At 38.5% G+C, this 25,186-nt stretch overlaps 1 protein-coding gene across 10 annotated transcripts in view; it reads right to left on the bottom strand.

Moving 5' to 3' along the window:
- The window catches only part of nrxn3b (neurexin 3b), a 407,716-nt gene that overhangs the window by 257,386 nt on the left and 125,144 nt on the right, over positions 1-25,186 (bottom strand). For all 10 annotated transcript variants that reach the window (XM_088089476.1, XM_088089477.1, XM_088089474.1 and 7 more), the window contains one exon: positions 20,577-20,960. In XM_088089476.1, coding sequence (XP_087945602.1) covers positions 20,577-20,960 — 384 coding nt within the window. The remainder of the gene's footprint in view (positions 1-20,576; positions 20,961-25,186) is intronic.

Raw genomic sequence — 25,186 nt, forward strand, 5'->3', positions numbered from 1 at the left:
CGCAGGTCGGTATGATACGCCATCATCTGGCCGTGACTGGTGGCAAATCATATTGCCGCAAAAGGCGTCACCCAGCCGTGTTACGGTGCATGACCATCAGAGTGTGACCAGAAATTCACTCCCATTCTTTATTTATTGAAAGCAACTGATTCGCTGCACAAAATACGACAACATCTTGACTGAAGAATGACAAAAAAACTCTATGACTTCAATATTTTTAGTTTTTCTCAACTAAAACTAGACTAAAAGGATAAAAATAACTAAAATGTGACTGAAACTATAGAGTGTTTTAGTCTGAAGACTAAATCTAAAACAGCTGCCAGAAGAAGAAGAGAGGAGACTGTTTTTAGGGGTTTAAAAACTGCAGTTGTATGGACTCTAGGCGCAAATGTAGCATTGATTATGTGTTTTTATACAAAAATATATTAGTGTGGATATAGTATTAGTCTGTTTATGCCAGGACAGTTTAACAAATGCTTTAAGATTAAGGAGATTAACAGACATGCAGACAGTAGAGGAGTAAGTGTGTGTGTGTGTGTGTGTGTGTGTGTGTGTGTGTGTCGGTGTGTGTGTGTGTGTGAGGCCAGTACATACTGGCTGTGAAACTACCAGTATCATCTTAACTTGTAAGATTTAAAATATATGTAGATGTGGGAGAAGAGATGACTGTTTTCCTGTGGGTGTCCTTGTTTTCATGAGAACTTTGCTCTGCCTCATTTCCAACAACTCCTGCAACATGCTCAACAATCGAAACAGCCTTGTAGTTTTGTAACACTCCTCCACATCTGGTATACCGAGCTCTACCTCCTGTTTAGTGCTGAAACCACTGAGGAGTATGCAAATTAAATGTACACTCGCTACCTTTACAAGACTCTGGAGGGGACGTTAAAGCTCGTCTGTGGTTGCCTGATGCTTCGGCCGGCACAAAGGCCGTTTGTGGTTACATGGTGTGAAAAGCACATGTGCATATTTAACTATAACCAGTTGTGTTTCTAGGATCTTTTGTCTTTAAATTGTTTTGTATTATTTTTCTTTTAAAATCTTTGGTGGTTTCCTTTTGTCAAAAAAAAAAAAACTTTTGGTGATTTTTTCTTTATGTATTTTTGCAGGGTTTTTTTTTTCTTTCTCTAAATTTTTGTTCTTCCTGATTTTCTTTTTCTTTTACATTTTTGGGTGGTTTTTAAAAACTTTTGTATATATTTTTCTTTAAAACTTATTAGTGATTTTTTTTAGAAAGTGTCTCTTTAGACATTTTATGGTAATTTTAATATTTTTTTGGGCAATATTCTTTTTTTATTTGAAAATTTTTGCTGATTTTTAAAGAAAACATGGCTTCCAAACCTGTGTGTCCAACAAAATAAAAATCACCAAAATTACACCATTTATTCACAGGCATCAATTTCCAAAACCAGAAAATAATGTTGGATTTACACATTTCCAACAGTCCTTGAACACATCATGTGGCACCAGCGAGTCACTCAGCGAAGCTCAAGGAAAAAATATTTCTAGTTTTGGGGAGGGAAAAACAAAAAACAGTTTTTGAAACTAATAAATATCCATATTTAGATCTGGGGCTACGTATAAAACGGTCGTGCCCGTGCTTAATGACACCGCTGGCTATAACATGCATAAGCTGCAGGATGCACACCTGCATGTACACCCAACCAGTGAAGCGCAGCACCATCGGGGGGCAGCAGAGCCAAAGACAGCCAGCTGCTGTTGACACCAGCTTCTCGTGACTTGAACAGGGTGGAGATGAGAAGGGTGGTAACAGGAGCGAAGGATAGAAAAAGAGAAAGTGACAAAAACATCTTCTATCATGGTGCAAAGCAAACAAGTCAGGTCACCAGAGTGTGTCTTGATGCATGAAAAGACTATGCAAAAAAATGCAAATTCATGCTGTTTTATAAGACGTGCAATTACAAATACTACTGTAGAGCTCACAGAGAGGAGGCTACTATCTCTAGCAAAAAATATTCTGCATTTTTTCCCTCTTTTTTATCATAAAAGTCAGTTTGTCTCTCTGGGAATCCTCCCTGCCGCCGTGAGAGGTTTGGAGACTTGTCAATTTCTCAGATGGCCGAGCACTGAAGGCTTGATTTCCTCTAAGTGTTCTCTATCTCTCGCTCTCTCTCCTTCCTGGTGTGTGTGTGAGTGAGTAGAACAAACACACACAGAAAGGAGAGTTTGCGTGCGAGTGTGTGTTGGAGGAAAAGAAAAAGAATGAAATGAGACACAGAAAGCAGGAAGGGAGGAAGGGCAAGAGATGGATGCAGCACATCATTCCCACCCTCCCTGCTCTGCATGTGTGTGTGTGTGTGTGTGTGTGTGTGTGTGTGTGTGTGCCACAATGACAGTCAGGGTTTACATAACCCACCACAGCTCCTAAGCACACATATAATTACAAATGGGGATTAGGGAGCAACGGCATAATGTTCTAAGCAGCGAAAAAACGGAAACGAACAGATCGTTTTTTAAAGTGCAGGAGGATCTGTTCTTCTCCAGGGTAAACATTGTCAAACAAATGTCTGCTGCCGCCTCTCTGGCATTTTCAACAATTCAGTCAACAGTTTATATTCCTCTCTCTCCATCTCCATCTCCATCTCCATCTCAATCTCAATCTCAATCTCAATCTCAATCTCTCAGCAACTACCATCAGCTTTTCCTGTTCCTTTCCTCGCACTGTATGAATGTGTGGAGCCAGGTTGCGTCAGGCATTACTGGCATACTCTTCCTGCACAGGAGGACGACTGTCAGCTCGCAGTGAGTCTGTCTTCTGGCACCCGAGGCAGGAAACACCATCTATAATGGCAGGCGACTCAAATCTCCTCGGTGGGGAGAGGAGAGGACATTTCGCTCTGCGTTTCTTCTGCATGTGTTCAGGGAAATTACCACAGCTGGCGTCCGCGAGAATTAAAATTCAGTCTACGTGACCTCCAATCACTTAGGACCTTTCTCTCTGCAAAAACCATCATCTCAGCAAATGGAGAGAGTGAAATCAGGATGAATTTATTTCAGGGAGGAAAAAAAAAATTTGTGCCCGTAGCCAAACCAAAGAACTCGGCCTCGGAAATAACACGCGACACTCTTGATAATGCGGAAGATACCAAACTCATTATTCTGCTCAATGCAACGATTATTCAACAGCGGGAAGCAGATAAGTGTTAAAAGACAAACGTTAAAAGAGGAGTGAATAGGAGGGTCCTGTTTTCCCTTGTTAGGAAGGGGAGATATATAAAAAAAATGCAGGCACGGGCATTTTCCACACCCAGCACAATACAAGCACGTTTCAGCTTCAAATGAAATCGGATTAATTTAGCATGCCTCCCTAGGCTGCAAAACTGCAAAACAAGTCAAACACACACACACACACAGATGCAGGCGCACAAAATCTCAGCAGCTAGGTTTGGGTGTGTATCTGTGCAGCTAGCAGACTAGTAAAAAGCATCACCTGACACATTCTCCTAAATGCCCAGGCGATATTTTACAGCCTCGCATGTTAAATTTAACAATCTGTGCATTTCAAGCATGACTCTCACATTGTAGGTGCCTTTTGAAAACGAGTCTTAAAAGACAGACTCCACGGGAAGGATTAGATGTGTTGCACCTATTGTTTTCAGAGGCTCGGCGTGCGCTAAAAATCTCAAGCAGTGTGTCAGCTCGACACATCTATTCTAAACTCAGTCAAACACTCTCCTGCGTCACACCGGCTGCTGACACCTTTAAAGACACACGGACGAAAAAATATATTATTCTTTCCCACGAGGAAACATACTGCATTCATCACTCAAGCTTGACATATGGAGACACAACCCTGTGTTTCTGTTTTTCTATAGGTCTGTCAATCACAGCGTACGCTTGTTAGTTACACCCCAAAACAGGAAGCAAGACATTTATCTTGTCGCATGTGTTGAAGAGATAAAATGTGAAGTATTATTGTCTCGCTGGTCACTTGCAGTCCCATTTTTGTCACTGTGAAATGAGTGTGATGTAGCAGCTTTAGTGGTGATGGTGAAGTGCAGGTGCAGCTGATGCTTCAAATCTACCACCTGCAGAGTCCCACAGAGGCATCATGAGCTAAATGATGCCAGTCAGTTTCCACATCCAGAGCCAGTGAGTTTTTTCGGTCCACGTGTAGCAACACCTCAGACTACAACACAGAAATCTGAAAAAAAATCTGGAAAATACAGTCCATCTCAAAGATATAATGTGTATTCTTGTCATTAAAATACCTAAAAACAACTGGACCGATGTTACGTATAAGTTGAGTTGTGTTCATTATTCCAAATGTTTACAACAACAATGTTTAAACGCCACAAAAGTTTGGAATTTTAAACATGTACATCCTCACTGCGCATGCATCAGGGTTACGCCAGAAGCTGTCATGAATTTATTCTATTTTCTATGGCCAAAAACATGTTTTGTGAGGTCACAGTGACCTTGACCTTTGACCACACAATTCTAATCGGTTCATTGTTGAGTCCAAGTGGACGTTTGTGCCAATTTTAAAGAAATTCCCTCAAGGTGTTCTTGAGATATTGAGCTACTACAGTCACAAAAAAGAGACAGATGGGGGTCACGGTGACTTTGACCTTTGACCACCAAAATCTAATCAATTCAACATTTAATCCAAGTGGACATTTGTGTCAAATTCCCTCAAGACATTTTTGAGATACTGTGTTGACAAAAATGAGACAGATGCCAGGTCACAGTGACCTTTGACCTCCAAAATCTAAACAGTCCATTGTGTACTTTCAAGGGGATGTTTTTGCCAAATTTGAAGAAATTCCTTCAAGGAGATTTTGAGATTTTGCATTTGCAAGTATCCAAAGGGCAAGGTCACTGTGACCTTGCCCTTTGACCAACAAAATCTAATTCATTTATCATTTAGTCCAAGTGAATGTTTGAGCCGTAGTTAAAGGAATTCCCTCAACAGAGAGAGATCACAGTGACCTTAACCGTTGACCTATGACCACCAAAACACAGGTTGTTTCTAGATATTACATTTAAAAGAATCAGACAGATGGACGGACAACCTGAAAATACAAAGCCTAAAGGTTTCACACATGGCGCTCACATTAACAGGCGCTGCACCTCTGCAACGAGCTTTGGAGAAACACTTCTTCTTAACATTATTCAGTGTTTTCCCCAGTTTAATTCCCCTCCTTTATTCATTTGTTTTGAAGTGGGAGAGACCTCTGCGAATAATTCAGCTAAAAACCTCCAGAACAATGAATTCTGACTGGGAGAAATTGACTCTAATAACAGCGTTCCTCTGTCGTCTGTTATTGTTGTGATCGAGAGCCCCCTAACAACAGAAAATTACACATTGTGTGTGTAATCCATCACATGTATCTTTAATTAAATCTTCTTTTAAAATCCTAATTTATAAACCATCACTGCAATAATTTTGTAAATAAAGCAGAAAATGGAGCAAAAGCGCCGTCACAGAATCGATTCATCACATGCTTTGAAGTCCTGCTTTACGAGGCTGATTGCTCAACCATTCTTCTCCAGCTAATTCTTCAGCCTCATCCGTCTCCTTTCTTAATTGCCGTCCTCTTCTATAACCCACCCTCGTTTTGAGTTATCGGCTTCATTCTCTATTTTTTTTCTGTATTGCTCGTCTTTCCCATCCTCCAGCCTCCACCTCCTCCCCGCCCTTTTGTCCTGTGTATGTATGTGAGCAGTGGCCTGTTCGTCAGGGCAGACCTTGAAGTGTCATTTTCTCCGTCTGCGGAGATAAATGTCCCGGCAAAAGGTGCTTATCGCCCGTTTACGGTGAGGAGCGGGGCTGGGGAAAAGGCAAGGGCGAGAGGGAGACGAAGGTGAGAGGGAGTTACAGTGTAGAGGGCAGGAAGAGGACGAGAAGGGTTATTCTTATCACCTTTTCTTAACCCTTTGATACTCGAGCGATATTGTTATTGTGAGCTCTTTTGGCTGCTATAATTGTGTACGGGAAATCTGGAATCACTCCAGCCCTAGGAAGCAGCAAGTAATTTTTGTTAATTGAGAAAATTATATCTTTAACTTTCTGAAACCTCAGAAAATTGGCTGGATTTCTTTCAAAAGCATGAAAAGAAGGCAATAAGCAACATGACAAGAAATGGCCCAAAATTAACAAGAAATTAGTTTAAAAAAATACAAGAAAATTATCTGAACATTTTAAAAAAAAAATAAAAAACAAAAACAAACAGAGAAACCTTGAGAAAGAGGTCAAACTGAATACATGACCCAAAAACAAACCTTGAGAAAGAGGTAAAAATTAATACTTTTTTCTGCTAAATTAATTAAAATATATCATTATAAGTATTATAGTTTATCAGGACAATTCTTTCTTTTTTTTTCTTCAATATCTAATAATTTTCAGCACATCTCCCTGTCACCTATAACATTTTTCTTTGCAGTTTGCAGGACATCTTCAATCAAGTTGCTCATTGCCTTTTCCTCCAAATTTTTAAAAGAAATCAAACAATTTTCTCAGGTTTCAGAGGTTTAAATGCTTGCAAAAAAGCGAAATAAAGCAAAAAAGCAAATAAAAAAGGAAAGGGAACACAGACATCAGTTGTTTCCTACAAATGCAGCTGTCTGGTAGTAAGAGGAAATATATCTATTTTCACTCCGAGTGACAGAGCTGAGGGCAGTGTCGAATGCTTAATCAAGACTCCTCAGCTTCTAAAGACGTCCCCACGCCTCCGTCTCTGCGTGGATATCTACTTTATGATAACGCAGGAAAAGTATCTGGAAGGCTCCAGTTGTACATCTTATTCTATCTCACTCAGCGACAATAGCTTTCTCCAAATGCCAACAGCTAAGATGAAAAAAAGAGAAAAGCTTCTGAAAGGTGAGTGGCTGTGCAGCGAGTACTCAGACGGCTGTATGGTTATCAACCTTGAAGCGATGTTCTTTTATTCAAACCAAATTGTCCGCCGTTAGACCGGAGCCTGAAGCTGCGTGCACTGACTCATCCTGCCAAACAGAAATGGGACCTTGGAGACGCAGACACAAACATTCACTAATTGATAATAATTCCTCAGGTTTTTTTTTTTTTAAATCGTAAAAGCACTACTGGCACTCAGGCTCTATCAAACCATGATTTAAGCACATTGTCAGGTCAAAACCAAACAAATGATATCTTTTAAACGACTTCAGTTTCACTTCAAATTAATTAAAGCTTTTAAAAAAATTGGAGACACGGAAAATGCCAAGTAAAAACAAACAAACAAAGAGTGTTTTTACGAATAAACTGTTGAGAGCACTGTTTCTTGGCCAATAAATGTAACTGCCACTGTGTTAAAAATGTCTGACATCCTCAGAGAAATGTTTTCAAGAAACTGATTTTCATGTTATTTATTTGACGTAGAGAAGGCTGCAAAAAATCATGCACTATAATTAGTTTAAAACCTGCGTAATCATGAGACAGCAGGCTGTGATCATGTGACCTACGTGCTGCAGGTCGTCCTCCCTCATATGACAGGAGCGACCGACGAAGTCAGGAGATGCAGCATAAAGAGCAACAGAGTCTACTTAGGGGAAAGGTCACGGGGGAACAGATCAAACAAACACAGGACTTTGACTAAGAAACCAACGTTTGTGTCCCATGTGAAACAAAAGCTGAGTTATTTTAAGTTATGTCCAAATGTAACATCTCATCGTTGTACGTTGTAAAGTCGCCATGTTGTCAAGTCATCAAGTTGTGTGTGTTGGAATCACAGTTACAAAATATCTCTGGATAATGTAATGTTTAATGCTTTAGTAGGTGCTGCCTTAGTACAGCAACACATCCTAAATAATTACAATTAGATTTAATTAGATTTTTTTAGGATTTTTGGCTAAAAGTCTAATCCAATCCAATCTAAAAAGTCTCATAAAAATGTTGCCGTTTTAAACCAATTATGGAGAAATAATGGCACGAACATGAGTTTGCAGACACAATGTGCTGAAAAGGATCCATGTACAAAATAGAGGACATGTCCATGAGTCTGGTTCGACACGTGGAATCAAAATCACATGGTAATTGGTACCTGACCTTAAGAAATTATTTGCACAAAGGAAGCCTCGCAGCTCTGAAACGGCTTATTATAGGACTCAAGGATTAAGAGAGACTTTCATGGAGATCAAACCCACCTCCCCCCATTTAAATTATGCCACTACAACGCTGCTGGAACTGGCTTCTTGCATACAAATGGGTATGGAAACGATTTTTTAAAATTATTAAAGGGGTAGGTACAGAGATCCCATAGATTTAAAATTAATAATTACTCCTATTTCTGCCCTTATTCCAACCGTGCCTCCACTCTTTCTAACCATAAGAATGGACTAATCATTGTGCACAATACAATATACAATGATCGTGGCAGTCGAATTAAGAGTTAATCAAAGACCTTGTATGAAGAAGAAATTGCAGGATTACTGGTAACCTGCTGAAATTGTAAGGTGTTGTTAATATTGGTATTTTAATACTTTTTGTGATAGCAACAAAAAAGCATTTACCTCTGTGATGGTATTTCTCTAGTCCTTTGCACTAAGAAAATTATATCTACCTTAACTGATAATTAGTAAGTCATCTGCAAAATAAAGCGTTTTTTTTAAAGCCCTGCAGTTTTTCACTTTTCGAGCCAAGCCCAAAGGTGAGGGAGAATAATATTATGGGTTACAAGATCCCATGTAGAAAGGTGGCAACCATCAATGTCATGCAATCTGTGTTCTGCCATTACCACCCGATTAAACTGTAAAAGCAAACCTATTATTTCACTGCCACCCCGAATGAACATGGAGCAAAATGAGCAGGTAATTGCATGGCGTGTGTGTGTTCTGGTGTTTCTGCCTCTGTGAGAACCGATGTGATTGATGCAGTTAAGAAGTGTAGGAGAAATGTAATGATGCACAAAAAAGCCCTTGTCTAAATGCTAACATAAAGGCCCATCTCAAAATCCACAGCAGCATCAATCAATCATGTAAATAAATATGACTTAAAATAAAATTGTTGGAAACTACAAATGGCTCTTATGCTGTCTTAAGGGGCAAAATTTCTTTCCCTTTTTTTTATTTTTAAGTGTTTTTACACACAATAAACTCCTGAATAGACACGTATGTCTTTGTTGATTAGTTTTTCGCTCATATTCACACATTCAGTAGATTTTTTTACCCTCTTTTACCCAGGAAAAGTCCTGGAAAAAAATTCTTAAAACTTTATAATTCTGTAACTTAATATTAGAAATTACTGAAGTATCTATAAATAATATGTAAAATTATTTTAAAAATAATAATTACAAACATAGTTTTTCCCTAGCTTTTTTCTTTTTTTTCTGAGACATTTTTCCCTAGTTCTTAAAAAAATCATTTTCTAAATCTATTATTTTCTTGCAATCAGAACATTTCTTACCAAGCAGAATGTCTTTGGCATGTTTTTGAAAAATAAAAAAGGAAAAAGATTGCACCAATTTGCTCAGGTTTTAAAGGGATGAATACTTGTAAAAAACGTCTGAAAGCAGCACATGAAAAGTGGAGTGACTCAAGATTTTAAAAGGTTAAACTGATATAACTCAATAACAGCATCACTTACAGTGATTCTGATGGTTGGGGGGGAAATTCAGAGTTTAAGCTTTTTAATAAAATCATGCATGTGCATGTAGTACAAAGTGGAACAAGAACAGCTTTCAATTCACTTCGGGTATTCCTCGGATAGGAATTTTAGGTTAATTTGACAGTAACTCAATGAGGTTAAATTGAATAAAATGTGTGGATGACTTTACGCAGTGCCTCCAGTAGAAACGTTAAGAAAGAGGAGGCCGGCACTTTAATGAGTGACGTCGACGCTGATCTGCGGTGGACACACTTCCAGCCATCGTCTGAGGCCGGGAGCCGTCACCGCTCCTCTGCGGTGACAGCGGGGAAAACACAGGCACTTACTGTATTTGGGCGGTGGCATCTTGTCAGGGAAAATGCAATATGCATTAGACACAATCCAATCTGTCCCCAGTGGATTGGTGTGTGGTCCTGACTGTGTATCTGACTCTGTGTGTGTGTGTGTGTGTGTGTGTGTGTGTAGATGCAGCAGAGACAGAAAGAGGAGAGTCTCAGTGGGATCGCCTGGCGCTGGGCTGGCACACCGTCAGACAAACACACTTCATTACAGGCCTATTTACCTGATTAACTGAGCTACTTTATCAGCTGCACAGCACTCTGCAACAAACAACTGTCAGCAACACTCCCGAAAAGCTCCCCTCCCACACCCACGCAAACGGGCCCGCACGCCGTTTACAAACACAAAGACTCGCTGACTGTTTGAATGGATGAATGCCTCGCTCAATAGAGGCATGAATTTCAGTCAGCAGACGACATCAAATGTACAAAACCTCCCTGAACACTGAAAATCTGACAATATGATCCTCATTTAAAAATCTAGGAAACCAATTGCCTTGAAAAAGGTGAAGTATCACATTATGTTTTCTTTATTTGTCAGTTAACTTAATTTTTTTTTATTTACTTCATATCATGAAGTCAACTTAAAAATGAAGAGTGAATTTAACTTTTTAAGTGATGGCAACTAAAAGAAACCCAAGTTAGTTTGACATAACTGAACAGCTGTGTTTACTCTGGAGTATTTAGGGAACTGATGTGTTTGATAAAAAAAATAAAGAAATGTTAGTTCGCAAGATTAATGCCATTCTGAGCATCTTAACCCTTTGACACCTGAGAAAAATGGCTTTGTTTCATTCAAAAACATGCAAAGAAGGCAATGATCGACAACAGAAAAAAATACAAAAAAATAGCAACATATTAGAAAAAATGTACATGAAAAATAGATGAAAATAAGTAATAAACAAATAAATAAAAATAAAAATGAAATTTTAAATTATTAAATATAAAATTATGATAATAAGCTATAAATACGATTTATCACAAGCTTTTGTCTTTTTCCCTAGAAATTCTCCCGTAGCTTTTTTGGTTTTTTTTTAGAATATTTTCCTAAATCTACACATTTCTTGCAATTTGTGAAACATTTCTTAACAGGTTGCTCATTGCCTTTTTCCCATTTTTTAAAAAAAGTATTCCCACCAATTTGCAGGTTTAAGACAAGAACAGTGTTTGTATGAAACAAGCGAAATTATACAATATAAACAAATCCACTTTAAAGCATTATAAAACATCCTGAAATAAACTATTTTTTTTCTTTATTTTAATTAAAATTTCAACAGGACTCATACTGTTTTACCACAAATATGAATATTTAATCAAGCCTCAGCCAGCGAGTAAAAAAACATAAAACCGCTCAGTTAAGACCGACTAACTGGGTTTACTTAAATACTGAAGTTGCAATCACTTAAAGAGAACAAGTTAATTCAATTATCATTTTTAAGTTGCAACAACTCCACAAAATTAAGTAAATACAAGTAAAACTGAAGTAAACTTAACAATTATAAACATAAATTCAAACTAATAGATATATTTACTGACCTTTATCAAGGCAATCAGTTTCCTAGATGTGTAAAAGAAAGCTCAGCTGGTCAGATTACTGTAAAGTCTTGAATTAATGTCACCTCTGGCTAATACGACCTGAATAATCTGCTGCACTTTGAGGTTTCCTTATGGGGACTAACATTTGGGAAACCTTTTCATGTAATGGGATGTAACAATCAAAAAGTAATAAAGCCTGGAGCTGCCTTCCCAAAGACGAGAGCGAGGACAAAGCATCTTGAAACATTATCATTACAGGAGGGTAATGATTTCCTTTCTCTTTGCTTTCTGTGGATCTGACTGCAGGCTATTTGAGAAAAAAATCATTTTCCAGCATCACTTTTTAAAGCACTACACCGAGCTCAACCTGCATGCCTGATTCAACCCAATTAGACATATCCCACGCAGACGGAGTGCTAAGTTACGGAAATAACCTTTTCACACTTTAGCAAATGATTAAAGCTGGCGCGGCGGAAGACACTAAAAAGAGGTTACAAAAATAAAGATATTACATATCAATTCAACAAGCTTTATCATCTGAAGGGCGACGAGGGCAAAAACGTTCCCCGGAACCACGTTAATACACGTGTTATATTTTAAGCACCTCTCTTCTCGTTGCTGTTGGGGCTGCACCGAGCCAAGCTGCCTTATTTGAATTCAGATCGCAGGCAGACAGGTTTTTTGGCAGGGCTACGCTTCGGGTCACAACCCAGACGAGAGGGGGTCTATCAAGGCCAGGGCCCCGGTATCATACACCTGCGCGGGGCTTTGGCACTGCTTGGCTACTGCGAACACACACAAGCGTTGGCGGTGATTTAATTAAAAAAACTGAAAGGGAAGAAAAAAAGCAATCTCAGTCATGTGGATGGATGCAAACATACACAGGGCGCAGACACAGAAGCATAAGGTCGCACAAACACAGCGAATGATGATATTCATTGCTTTTTATATATCATATTCAGCACAACACACACACACACACACACACACACACACACACACACACACACACACGCACGCACACACACACACACACACACGCACACACACGCACACACACACACACACACACGCACAGCGGCTGGCTGGCTCCCATGCTGACACTACATCTGTTTGTGTGATTCCACGGCAGACCTCTGATCACAGGTGCTGTCGTGTCTCATGGGCGAGGTTAAAGAAGACATGCCAAAGAGAGGGAGAGTGTGTGTGTGTGTGTGTGTGTGTGTGTGAGAGAGAGAGAAAGAGAGAAAGAGAGAGAGAGGAGGATAAGCAGAGAATAAAAGAAAGATAGAGATTTCAAGACAGGGACTGAAAAAGAGACACAGGGTTAAAAAGAAAAAGAAGAAAAAACCAGAGACACAACAGAGATAAGAGACAGAAATCATCTGTATACTAAACCCGGCACAGACACCAGGTAGAAAACCAGAGCAGACAGGAGCGCTGTTGTCTGTTAGTTGTCGCCTGGTACGATCTTTGATCTCCTCAAACAGTCTAAAATATCTGTCAGGTTGTATTTTCGTTCGGGTAAACACAGCGAGAAAATCTCCAGCTTTCCTCGGCTCCCAGTGGGAGAGGAGAAATTACACAGAGCAACGTGCTCCCGTTCAATACAAATATGATGAAATTATCTGGAGACTTTCATTTCTGATGATTCCATTATTTGGATTCCAAAAATATCATTAGTGCAAAATGCGCTGAAACCGCTTCCACGAGGCCTGTTATGAAAATCAACAATGGTACACAGATTTTTTTTTCTTTTCTCAGACTGTTGTAGAAAAACAAAATCCCACAGAGCGACATACTGAACGCTCCGAGTACAGCAGCCAGGGAACGCCCTCGAAAAAACAAAACACACGAAAAAACAGCCCACATAGAGTGTTATCTGTTAAATCTTACTTATTCAAGTATTTATTAACATAAAGTTTGACTATTAATAATATGCTGCTCTGTGAGTACAATGTTTGCAGACTATTTTGGATTAAATAATTAAAAAGCGTTTACACACATCCCTAATTTGTTCTGCGAGCACTGATTTAGAGGCAAAAGATAAGATATAACACTGAGATCACATTTTTATTATTTTGGTTTATTTATTAAGATTATTTATTTACTAACTTACTAACTTTTCATTTTTATTTTCTGCAAACGGTGTTCCAATAGTAAGTCTAAATTATTTTCAAAGCTTTTGCTGCAAGGTCAACAATAAAAATGGAGAGACTGTAAAATTATTTTGTTAGCATAAAAGTAATAAAATTTATATATACTGAGTCAATTTTGGAATAACTTAACACCATTAATACTTATTATGTTTAATTTTAGATATTTTTTAATATCCCTAAATTTGCCAAAATGTCAGCAACAAGTCTGTAAATATTAAGGAATAACAAGAAATACTTTTAATTTTAATAATAAATATTTTCAACTTAAAACTGTAGATGAAACATGAAGGCTGTTAGAGGAGCCCGATGCTTCCCCAATAAAATACGTGTAATGGATTTTCCATGTTTTCAAAATCATTTTAGCAGTATTTAATTTATTTTTATTTTTATTTTTTTGCCACTCACGACAAGAAAAACACACTTTAACAGCAAAATATTACATTTTCCTGGTCTCGGTGAACTCGGGAATGAACGTAAGGCCAAATACTTGTTTACTTGAGAGCAAATTTAGGAGGTTACTTGACAGAAACTAAAGGGATGAATCTACAGTTTTCTGAGGTCACATTATTTGACTTCTACTGAACATCTGAACATCTACAAGCTGTGGACATTAGAAATCCATCTCAATATCTAACTATGACATAAATGCCAACACATAGAATTTATATTAACACATCTATATAACGAGATCAAAAGCTTCTTTTTTACAGCAACAGATGTACCGCACTTAAAATTCCTGTGTTAATGTTGTGAATGCAGTCTGTGATGTTTGTGCTCGAGGTAAAAGGTGTCTGTTGTGTTAGTCATGCTGTTAATCTAATGTTCAAATCTGTCTGTAGGCGGGTTTCAGTTACAGATTCACAACAAAACTTAAGCGATATTTTTGAAATGTCGACACAATTGCGAAATGACTACGTAACTACGGAACTTCTCCTCTGGCGATAACATCCCAGTAACCATGGTGATGGATGTTCAAAACATTAGCAGCTTTATTTCTATTGCAGCTGCCACACTAGCCGTCATTATGTCCAATCCAAGGTCACGTAGGCGTGTTATGGCGATACGTGTTATACGTGTTATGTGATGCAATAACAGCTCTTGTAGCTCCGGCTGCATCATGAGGGAGCCAGTTCCTACTGACAAGCTCATAGCCGAAACATAAAACATTTTACCCTTTTTTAGTAGTTTTTACTGAGCATTTTAACTTTTTAAATCAGTCTCTCCATTGCACTATAATAAGTATTGCACTTTATTATCTATTTCACTTACTCGTCTCTTTTTAACTGTTGCTCAGTGTCGTTTAAATATCTCTTTTTATTTGTTTTTATTTTGCACACTTGGTTCAAAGATACGTTATATTCTTCTCACAGATATGGATGGAGCCACAATTAATAAACTTGAAACTTGAAACCATAGCATGATGTGACCAATAAAAGTTAAAAAAAAGGGTTTCCATGGCAGATTTGCGAAATATGGCTTTTTGGATTTGCCTGAAATAAAACCTCATGAGACCGTATTTTATATTTACAGTTTTAATTTGTGCAATTTGAGGGTTAATGGAAACCCGCCTTAGGTTTGATTGCATGGGTTATAATCAATTATTAAAAGATTGAAAAGTTGAGTGAAAATTACAGGTAATATACAAGTGGACTTTGTATCAGACCAGTTGTATTGCAGTTACATTACATTGTACAGGTGTAACTAATAAAGCGGCTACGATCGAGATAACTTTGGTTTTACTGATAGGAGAGATCTCTGAGCTTATTGTTGGAAATGCTGATGCAATGTGACAAATACTCCAAATGCATCTGTAGGAAATGAGTTAAATAATATTAAAAGAAATAAATAAATAAGGCTTATCCAAACAAACTGCTCTGAACAAAGACAAAAGAGCTTATTTACATTCTGGCATGAAGTCACCAGCAAAGGCCAATCATTGTAATGTAAATGTCTAACCTTTGTTATTCTCCTGGGGAGAGCGCCGATCTCTATCTTTTCACCCCGTCTCATCGTGTGATCACAATTCTCTGTTGCACCGTATAGCGCGCTGGAGATCAATAGCAGGCGCCATGTGTGAATACATCTCAGTGGTTGTTTGATATTGTCACTGGGGAGCTGGAGGCTGCTTAAAAGCGCGGAGGAGAGGGAAAATAAACTATTCCACCAGCCTGACGAATACAATTCAATTTGTTCCAAAGTGCTGCACATTCAATTGGAAAATAAAGAAAGAAAATACGACGTCATTTCAAGCACAACATTTCAAATCAAAGTGATTTCTTCATCACAAGTGTGACCGATACTGAAACAGATGAGAACTGTTTCGATATCTAACTCTGAGCTGTGAGATGAATAATCATTAGAGGATGCAGACGTTAATGGAATCAAACTATTTTGTAGATTTAATTTGCAAACATCCAGACTTTGTGCTATTTGCAGATAATGTTGTTGCCCTGGTTTAATCACAGTGACAACACTTTTCTTTTTTTTTCCAAAAAAGAATAAAAAAAGTCTTTCATTTTTATATTTGGGGACACCAAAGAAAAAGTTATGCAAATTATTGTCTTTAAAAATTGATAGCAATTTCTAAGAAAAAAAGATATGGTGATTTTTTTTTTCCTCAATTTTTTTTTTTTTTTTTTAATTTGGCAATTTTCTTTAAACATTTTTGGTGATTTTTAAAGACAAAACATTTTTTTTGGCTCAATTTGTGTCCTTTAAATTGGATTTTTTTTCTGTAAAAAATGTAAGTGATTTTTAAAGAAAAGATTCTGGCATTTATTTATTTTTTAACAGTAATTTTTTTAAGCAAAAGAGTTGGCGTTTTTTTGGTGCAGGCCTGCAAGTTTGGAAGGCATGTTTTCTTTAAAAATTCACCAAGACTGACACCAATTATCACAATCAGAAACTGTAAAATTAGAAATTATCATTGAATTTAAAATTTCCGACAGTGCTGAACACATTGTGTGTTATTTATTTTCTAGTATCATGTGTTATCACACAGCTTTGAGAAAAAAAAAGTCATGTCTGGAAAATGTTTGCATATTCTAAGACTTTTCCAGGTTTTTCATGATGGTATGGACCCTGTCCTGTGTGCAGATGAGCCAAGGAGATGAGGAGAGAAAGCTGCTCAGTTCAGCTCTAAAGCTCTAAAGTGACTGCTGAAATAAAGCAGTCTTTTTATCGTGGCAGAAAGGGAACAGTACTGAGGTCCGTTTTCACGGCGCTTTAAATCAAATCTCTCAATGTACATCTCAGTCTTCTCTCCGACCCTTTCTTTACCTGTGGTCGCACACTTTGGGTAGTGACCGAATAAAGGAATATCTCACTGACACAAGCGGACCGAGATGCGATTCCTCTACAGGGTGGCCGGCCTCGCTCCACGTGAGACTGAAAGCGGTTCGGCTCCGGTATCGAGCTGCTGTGCCTCGGCTCTGACAGCAGCTCTGCTGAGGCGGTTCAGGCTGTTCACCACAGAGAAGATCCCAACACACCGGAGGGATTACTGATCCCGCGGGACGAGCTGCAGGAAGATGAAGGGGGAGAGACATCTAGGCTGCTCTGTCCACACTGAGACACTATACTGTTCCTCATACTGTCGATAAGAAGATAAGGCTCCCAGGATTCTCCGAAAAACTCTGAAGGTTGGCAAATGTATCATGGATATGACTAAGATATTACCGTTCCGTAAGCTTAAATTTAAATTAGAAATTAGATCTTTAGGGCTGCAATTTATAATCTAATGTTCAGTTTAAGCTCTAGAGTGTCATTGTTGATAAATTTCACATCACAATTTTGATTCGAAATCAAAAATTGACACTTCGATTTTTATAAATAAATTTAAAAACCAGGATCTACGGGATCTAGAAAAAAAAACTCAAAATATGACACAGCTTACTGATAGCTGACTGGCAGCAGAGACAAAAATAACAACAACAAAATCTACTGGAAGCTGGAAAGTCCTCCAGTTTCACTGAAGTCAGTGGAGCGGCAACATGTTGCCCTCCCCAAAACCCACAGTTTTTACGTGTACCGTACATGAATATTCATCTCATAAACCTTTGGAGGGTCACGACCCCGAAGGTGAGAACTTCAGAGCTGCACTAACTTAATGTTTTTAAAGTATTAAACAGAAAGTCAAACTCAACCAGCTAAAAACTGCTGCTCACACATCCATGCATCACTTTTAAAAGTCTAATTATGTCATAAATAATAATGTCAATCAAAGGTACAGAGTAGTTTTACTTTTCAAAAAGTAACTCAATGAAAGTAGAAATCACATTAATGTATAATATTTTGTAAAGCTTGATGTGTGTAATATCAAAGGGTTAAGTTAAGGATCTGAGTACTGAGAATAAATGAAATGTATTATTATTGCTTCCATTCCACCATTACTGCATAGTTCTCCCCATGACTAGTGCTGACGTTTATTTTCAAAAATCAGTGCCCCTTTAAAATGATAAAGGGAGTATTAAAATGTTTGCGACTTGGCTGCGTGCACCTCAGTTCGTAACAGTTTGCCTCCAAACAGCAGCTGGTATTGAAGCCCAGAAACTAAAATGCATTCAGTCACGATGACAGCATTAACGACATCAGCACATTTCACCACACCTCAAAATCAGCTGCTGAACAGACTGCAGCTTTGTTCTCCAGGTCCAGATCCGCAGGGCAGGCCTGCGCCCCCCCGGGTCATCACCCAGCAGCAACAGCACTCAGCGCATGCAGAGATGCGAGCGCTCGGAGACCGGTGTGTGGGAGGCAGCGGAACAGGACAGAAGAAGAAGAGTGTACGGAGCGTTAGGGACACGCGGCGTTATGTTTTCTTCCTGTGGGCAGAAGGTCAGCGAGACTCCGAGGCTTGGGTTAGTCTGTTTCTTAGGCAGCAGATTGCTGCATTATTCCCCTTTTGTGCTGATGCATCATGGGAGAGCTACGAAAATAGATAACAACAGTCCCGCTAAGACGAGGTTAACTCAATCAGACAGCTCCGGCTTCTTTACTCTGGAAGTTTAACTCGTTCTCAACAGGACAGGGCAGAACATGTTCTCTACATTATGTACATCCTACAAGAGTTTAATTATTTAGAGGCAGAGTTTAGAGTTGCTGTGCAGTTTGAGGTATTTATCCACAGTCAGGGAGTTATGTAAAGCAGATGTCGTCATGTTTTATTATACTGCATCTTTGCTTTAGCTGCCTCAGTCACTGTTTGCTGTGTGAGTTTGGTGAATCTGAACTAATAGTTTTAAATGTAGGAGTCTCACAGTAACGCGGACTAAGTGATCGAGGCAGCTGTAGACCGTCAGCTCCTGTGTTCATGTTCAATCACTGCTTTTCTCAGCGGCGTCTGGAAGACAGAAGTATTTCACCGATGTAAAGAGAGTCCTCACATAAGACTGTGCCGTCTCTGCACGAGAGAGATGCACATACTTTTGAAATTGGTGCTACATGACCAGAAAAAACAGAAAAAAGGAAAAAAGGACACTTTTGCTCAAATGCTAGAAAATCTACCAGAATGCATCAGACCAATAAACGCTCTGCTGGTGACATAATGCGACGCAACTGTGGCCAGCTGCTTCTCCAATTACAGTTAAACGGTAAGCTAAAACATGTTTCTGCAAACATTTGAGGTGAGAAATCTGCAGCTCAGTGACAGAATCTTGGTTTTTTTTTTTATCTCTGTTTTTTTGGCCTCTGTTTAAGCAGTATGGCAGCCACTTCCTGTTCACAAACTCTCGCCATTACGGCAAAACAGGGCATTCAAATACGTTTCTGAAAACATTTTAGAAAGATTCAGGCAGCGCAGTAACATAATCTTGATTCACATTCGATCAGCACTGACTAGTTCACTGTTTAATCCAAATTTGATTTGAGTTTTAGAGACAGAGAGGGGCGGGTGTGTCTCTTGATCAGCTGTATCATCTTTGTGTTTGTGTCTTTCCAAACTTCTGATCCATTCGTGATCCGTCAAACTGGGAGCGTGACAACCGCCATCTACTGTACATAAGTACCTCGACCTCACTTTAAAGATCCAAACTGTCCCTTAAAGGCGCATTAACGACACAAGAGGGACGTATATCAGTCCTTCTAATCCAAAATTCACACAGACACGGACCCTCTCAAAGTAAGGCACATGTTGATCTCTATTCTTCTTCTGCGTTCTTTAATCATTAACAGCACGTTCTCATCCCGACGGCCTCCTGTAGTCACACTTCCTGCCGGTTGTAACAACCTTCTCTCCGGATACTCATTATTCCTCCTACAACCACGTTCCTTTACACACCTCAAGTTCTTAGGAAAGTACTTAAAGCTCTCCACAGAACCCCTGAAAATCTCTGTAAAATAGTGAGAAAGTGAAGGACAATCTCAACAATAGTCCGATAACATACTCTCCCACAGCTCGCAGTGTCCCTATCTCCGCCGTCTCATAAAAGCTTAATGCGTCCAAGCTCTTAAAATCCAGACAAGGAGAGCCCGATTCACCAGCAGCGAGAGAGAAAGTTCAATTTCACTGCAGAACAAAAAAAAAAGGCTTCGCTTTTCCAAAGCCACTTGGCAGAAAAGTGAAATCCTATTAAATCTTTCAGCAAAGCTTCCATAAATATTGTGAGGGAAGTGTCCCAAGTCACACTTCTGCCTGTCTGCTAAAACAGAGCACTGTCCACTTTGCCTGGAGAGCTACTGTTAGCAGACGGCGGCTACATCCCTGCAGCTTCACCACCATCTTTAGGGCACCAGAACAGATATTTCACTGCTTTATTGTCAGCGTTTTGTAACCTACACAAACACATTGTTAGAAAGTTGAGCACAAATAGATTTCTTAGCACGTAAAAGGAGGACAGCTGCTGCGCCCTCTTTAAAAAATCCTTTAGTAAAAAATCAATAAGCTCTCTGACAAACCCAATAAGATTTTAAAATGATCACTAAAAGAGACAGAGCTCATTGAGCAGAAAGAAGTCTCACCTCTCTCGCAGGTGCTGTCCCAGAAGCCGGTGCCGGTGCAGTCGCAGATGAAGCGGTTCCATCCCTCCTTGCAGACCCCGCTGTTCTTGCAGGGGTTGCTGTCGCACTGTTTCCCCGTCACCTTGCTGCACGACGACTTGATGCCGGTCATATTCTGGGACTGCGCGATCTGCCGGATGTCCTTGCTGCGTCCGTCGATGAACAGATCCCGCACGCAGCCCACGTAGCCGTAGTTGAGCATGGCGGTCCAGAGCTCTGTGGGGAGCACCAGGCCCACCCGGGTCTCGGGCAGACCGCCCAGATAAAGGTCCCCCTCCAGGTCCAAGATCTCATTTTCCCCGCTGGCTGTGAATGGCGTCCGGCGGCTGTTTACTGAGATGATGCCTGGAGGGAGAAAAATCCGTTATTAACCCTCTGAAATATTGATCGACATCACTTTTTTTGTGCAGCGTTCAGACGCCCGTAACAAGTATTTTAACCTTTTAACTGTGAGCAAATTGGTTTGAGTTCTTTTTGAAAGTCTGGAAAAGGGCAAGTAGCAGATTTAATTAGACCCGTTTTCTAATCGTTGGTCTCCCTTTTTCTTTACTTTTTTTTCCAGAGTGCAACTAATTTATATACATTGTTTGTATCTACAGCTGACTTGTGTTGTTGTTTTGTGTAATACTGTGTCTGCGGCCATTTTTTGGTAATACTGTTGTACTGACATAAAGGAAAACATATAATAAAGTGTTAAAAAAAAGTACATTTAATTACACCTGTTTGTTAATTCGTCAGTGTTCCTTATTCTTAACTTTTTTCGTCTAAGAAAGTACTCACATTGTTTGTATCCTACAGCTGTTTGTTTGTTTAATACTGCGACCATCTGTCTTTGGACATTTGCTGGAAATACTGTTACACTGTCATAAGGGAAAACATATAAATAAAGCCCTGACAGAAAAAAAGAAGACATTAGTAGATTTTACAATATATTTTTTTGTTCAATTTTTTTTTTTTTTGTTACAATTATCTTAATTACATTTTTATAATGATTTTAAATATGTGTGAGCACTTGGTAGTGGTGTGGTTGGAAAAAAAGTTTAATTTACCATTTACTAGTGCTCTTATCTTTTTCTATTTAGTCTTTTTGTGTTTGTCGGTCCTAATTAATTTTATTTTGTTATTTTTTTTTATTCTGCCTGATGTTCGTTGGGGATTGTGTTATCTATGATGTTTGAAATGTAATAAATTTTATGTTACAAAAAATATTTTACAGAATTAGTATAATTTTTTTAAAATAGTTTTTCAGGTCATTTCGTTTTTTGTAAAAATGGTTTATTTATTTAGGTTTCTATTTTTTTGTTTTTGTGAAGATTTTCAGGTATTTTTTTGGTGTATTTTTTAAAATTAATTTCTTGCTAACGTTTGGGTTATTTCTAATAAATAAATGTTTTTAAGATACTAGCCACTCAATGGATTACCTTTGTTTTTTGGCTGGTGAGTGAAGCAAATCTTGCAGCCACTTGCTTATTTTACCACAATGTGTCAGGCACTAATTTCCAACTCTGCTCATTACCTTCTTTTAATGTTTTTGAAAGAAATAAAAGCCAATTGTTCAGCTTTAAAATGGTTAAATACTGGCAGACACTGCAAAATGTACATGCCATGCCATCTACTCTTATCATATATTGTAAAAAGAGGCTGCAGCTCGAGTGAGATAATATCACTGGCTTTGTTGATGTTTTTAAATCAAGTGTCATGTTCAACTATTTAAGTGATCTGCCATATTTTGCTCGCTGCCAGAACGCAGCGCTTGCTTCTGCTAAATTCCTGCAAAACAAGTGACATTTATTGCCCTCAATTTACAGTATGTGGCACGACTGAAAAAGTGACATTTTCAAACTGAATGTGAAACTGACAGCCTCTTTTCTGTTCATCAAAGCGATACAGAGGTGAAAATGACTTAGGTTCTTTGGTAATATTTCAACCAGAGGCTTTTAGAAGTTGGAGGTGAACACGTGCAGAGGCAGATACAAACAGCTCAGCACGGCTGCATCTGTGCTCAGAAGTGGTCTGAGTAGGTGGAGAAGCAAACTCATGTTTAGCAGCCAAAATTGCACCCATCACTGACTTTGTCACACCTTCCTCAGGGGAACTCTGTCAGTGATACAATTACAGAACAAAGGGCAGAAAAAGAAAAGCAGTCAGGAAAAAACAAGCTTGTATCCAACAAATCAAGTTTTCCACCAGAAAAGAAACAACAAATCTTTGTGTGATTTAATAATGTAAACAGCCCCAGGACCACTCAGCAAACAATAATGATTCATTATTAGTATTATAAATATAGTTTTTATTCAGTATATATAATATAATATAATATAATAATATACTCTATGTATTTTTATAAGTAGTAGTAAGTTTTTATTAGTTTTTTTATGATAAAAATAAAAATATTCTAAATATTTTTTATATACATTTTTAAATCTATCTATCTGTCAGTCTCTCTCTCTCTCTATATATATATATATATATATACATATATCATTTATTATTATAAATATAGTTTTCTTTCATGATACCTAATAATTCCCTTGCAGCTATTTTTTCAGATCATTTCCTTGTCACCTTTTACTTATTATTTGTGGGTCATTTCTTGCCAAGCTGCTTATTATGTTTTTTCCGGTATTTCTGAAAGAAATGAGTTTTCTCAGGTTTCAGAAGTTGCTTGTGAAAGGTGTCGAAATGCAGCACAGGAAAACTGATGTTGAACCAGGAGTTAAGGGTTAACTTTATTCTCTTTTTGAATAATGTTCTGCACCTTTCCGTCAGCCCTCACTGAGGTCGAGGAAATGTGGCAAACAGATGAAAAGATCACTCATTACACAAACCCCAGAGTCTAAAAAACGGCGTAATAGCAGTTCTCACATTTTCCCGTGTTACATTCACCTTGCAGCCAGACGGAGAGATTGTGGCTGAAGATCTTCGGGCAAAAAAAGAAAAAATTAATTCACTTGCAACTCCTATTAACATTTCACTCAAGCCACAAGTGTGATTATGTCTGGTCTTAACCATCCCTCAGTCTGGTATCCATATATCTGTCTCATTCCTCTTTTTCCCTGCGAAAATCCTACTTTGGGCCGTGCTATCGCACTGGGGGCTGTGCGGGTGATTAATCAAAGCAGCGAGCTCTGACACACGGCTAAATTGGCTGCTCTAACCTGATATATAACACAGGCTGTAGCGCCGACTAACACACCCCGGTCCTCTGGAGAATCCCACCTAATGCAGAGATTGCGTTGGGTTTGGTGCTCAAGGCAACACAAGTTTCTAACCCCTTTCTCTAATATAATCTTCCTCTAATACTTTCTGTGTATTTGGCCGTGTTTTGAGGTCAGAGGACGCACAGATGGAAGGAAGCGAGGGGAAATAGAGTCAACGGCTATCTCCAGAGAAGCATGACTTTATCCCGGCAATAAATCATGGCTGAAATGAATATATTGAGGAAGTCTACATCAGCCGGTGGTTGTGATGCAGGAAACAGCTGAAATAAGCAGTAACATGATTACGACTTTGATTCTTACAGCTGGTGCAGCTCAACTGTGACAGCTACAGTGAGCCTGCAGTGGCATAATTATTCTGAGAGGGTTTTCTTAATTCAAATTTCCATTTCACTACAAATTTCAGTACATTAAACCCAGTTAACCCTTTCTTTCAAAAACATGGGAAAAAGGCAATGAGCAATTTAAGAAATGACCTAAAAATTAGCAAGAAAATTATATTAAAAAAAACTTAGAAATATCAAATAATTCTGTAACATCATTTTAAATATGTAAGTATGATTATTCCAATATAGTTTATAGTGTTTTCAGACACACTTGACGGTGGGAACATGCCCCCGAATTGTTACATTACAGCCTCTTTTGCTGCTGCATTGGTCTCGCTCAATACTGGACCGATGTCAAACAACTGTTGAGCTCATTAGTCATTTAGACAAAAAAAAACATGAGAAAATCATATCTAGTTTAAAAAAAACTACTTGATAAAATAAACAACAAATGACTTTTTATAATAAAAATAACTTTGGATTTTTTTTGCCTATTTTTTCCCTTATAATGAAGGTTTTTTAATTTGAAACAATGAATAATATTTTATCAGAGTCACAGCAGTATTACTGCAGAAAATATTACTAATTCTTCACTATTTTGGGTCATATTGCACGGGAGCGTACCTTTATTTCTCTTGATTACTCTGCGCTGAAGCCGTTTGTCAGTCGCCTTGTCAGCTCTGCCTATAAATTCATATACCGTGTAGCCAAAGGCAACATATTTATAATTGAGCCAGGAGCTCCGTTTCCTGACTGAAGCCATAATGAGTTTGTGTGTGAAAGAGAGAGAGAAATAAATAAAAAAACGTAGCATAAGGAGACCCCGGTGCCTTCTCAAAACACCAAGCTGATCACAGTTTAACCCTTAACCACAAACCCACTGGGAAAAAAAGCAATGAGCAGCAAAAGAAGACATGCCCAAGAAATTAGTGAAGAGTCCAAGACAATTATCTGAAAATTTGTGGAAAAAAATATTTAAAAAATCATTTAAAATAAATGTATAATTATTTTGTAGCATAAATCTGAA

The sequence above is a fragment of the Plectropomus leopardus genome, chromosome 16, assembly GCF_026936395.1.
Source record: "Plectropomus leopardus strain MGB_pleo_1.0 chromosome 16, ASM2693639v1, whole genome shotgun sequence".
NCBI classification, from domain to species: domain Eukaryota; kingdom Metazoa; phylum Chordata; class Actinopteri; order Perciformes; family Serranidae; genus Plectropomus; species Plectropomus leopardus.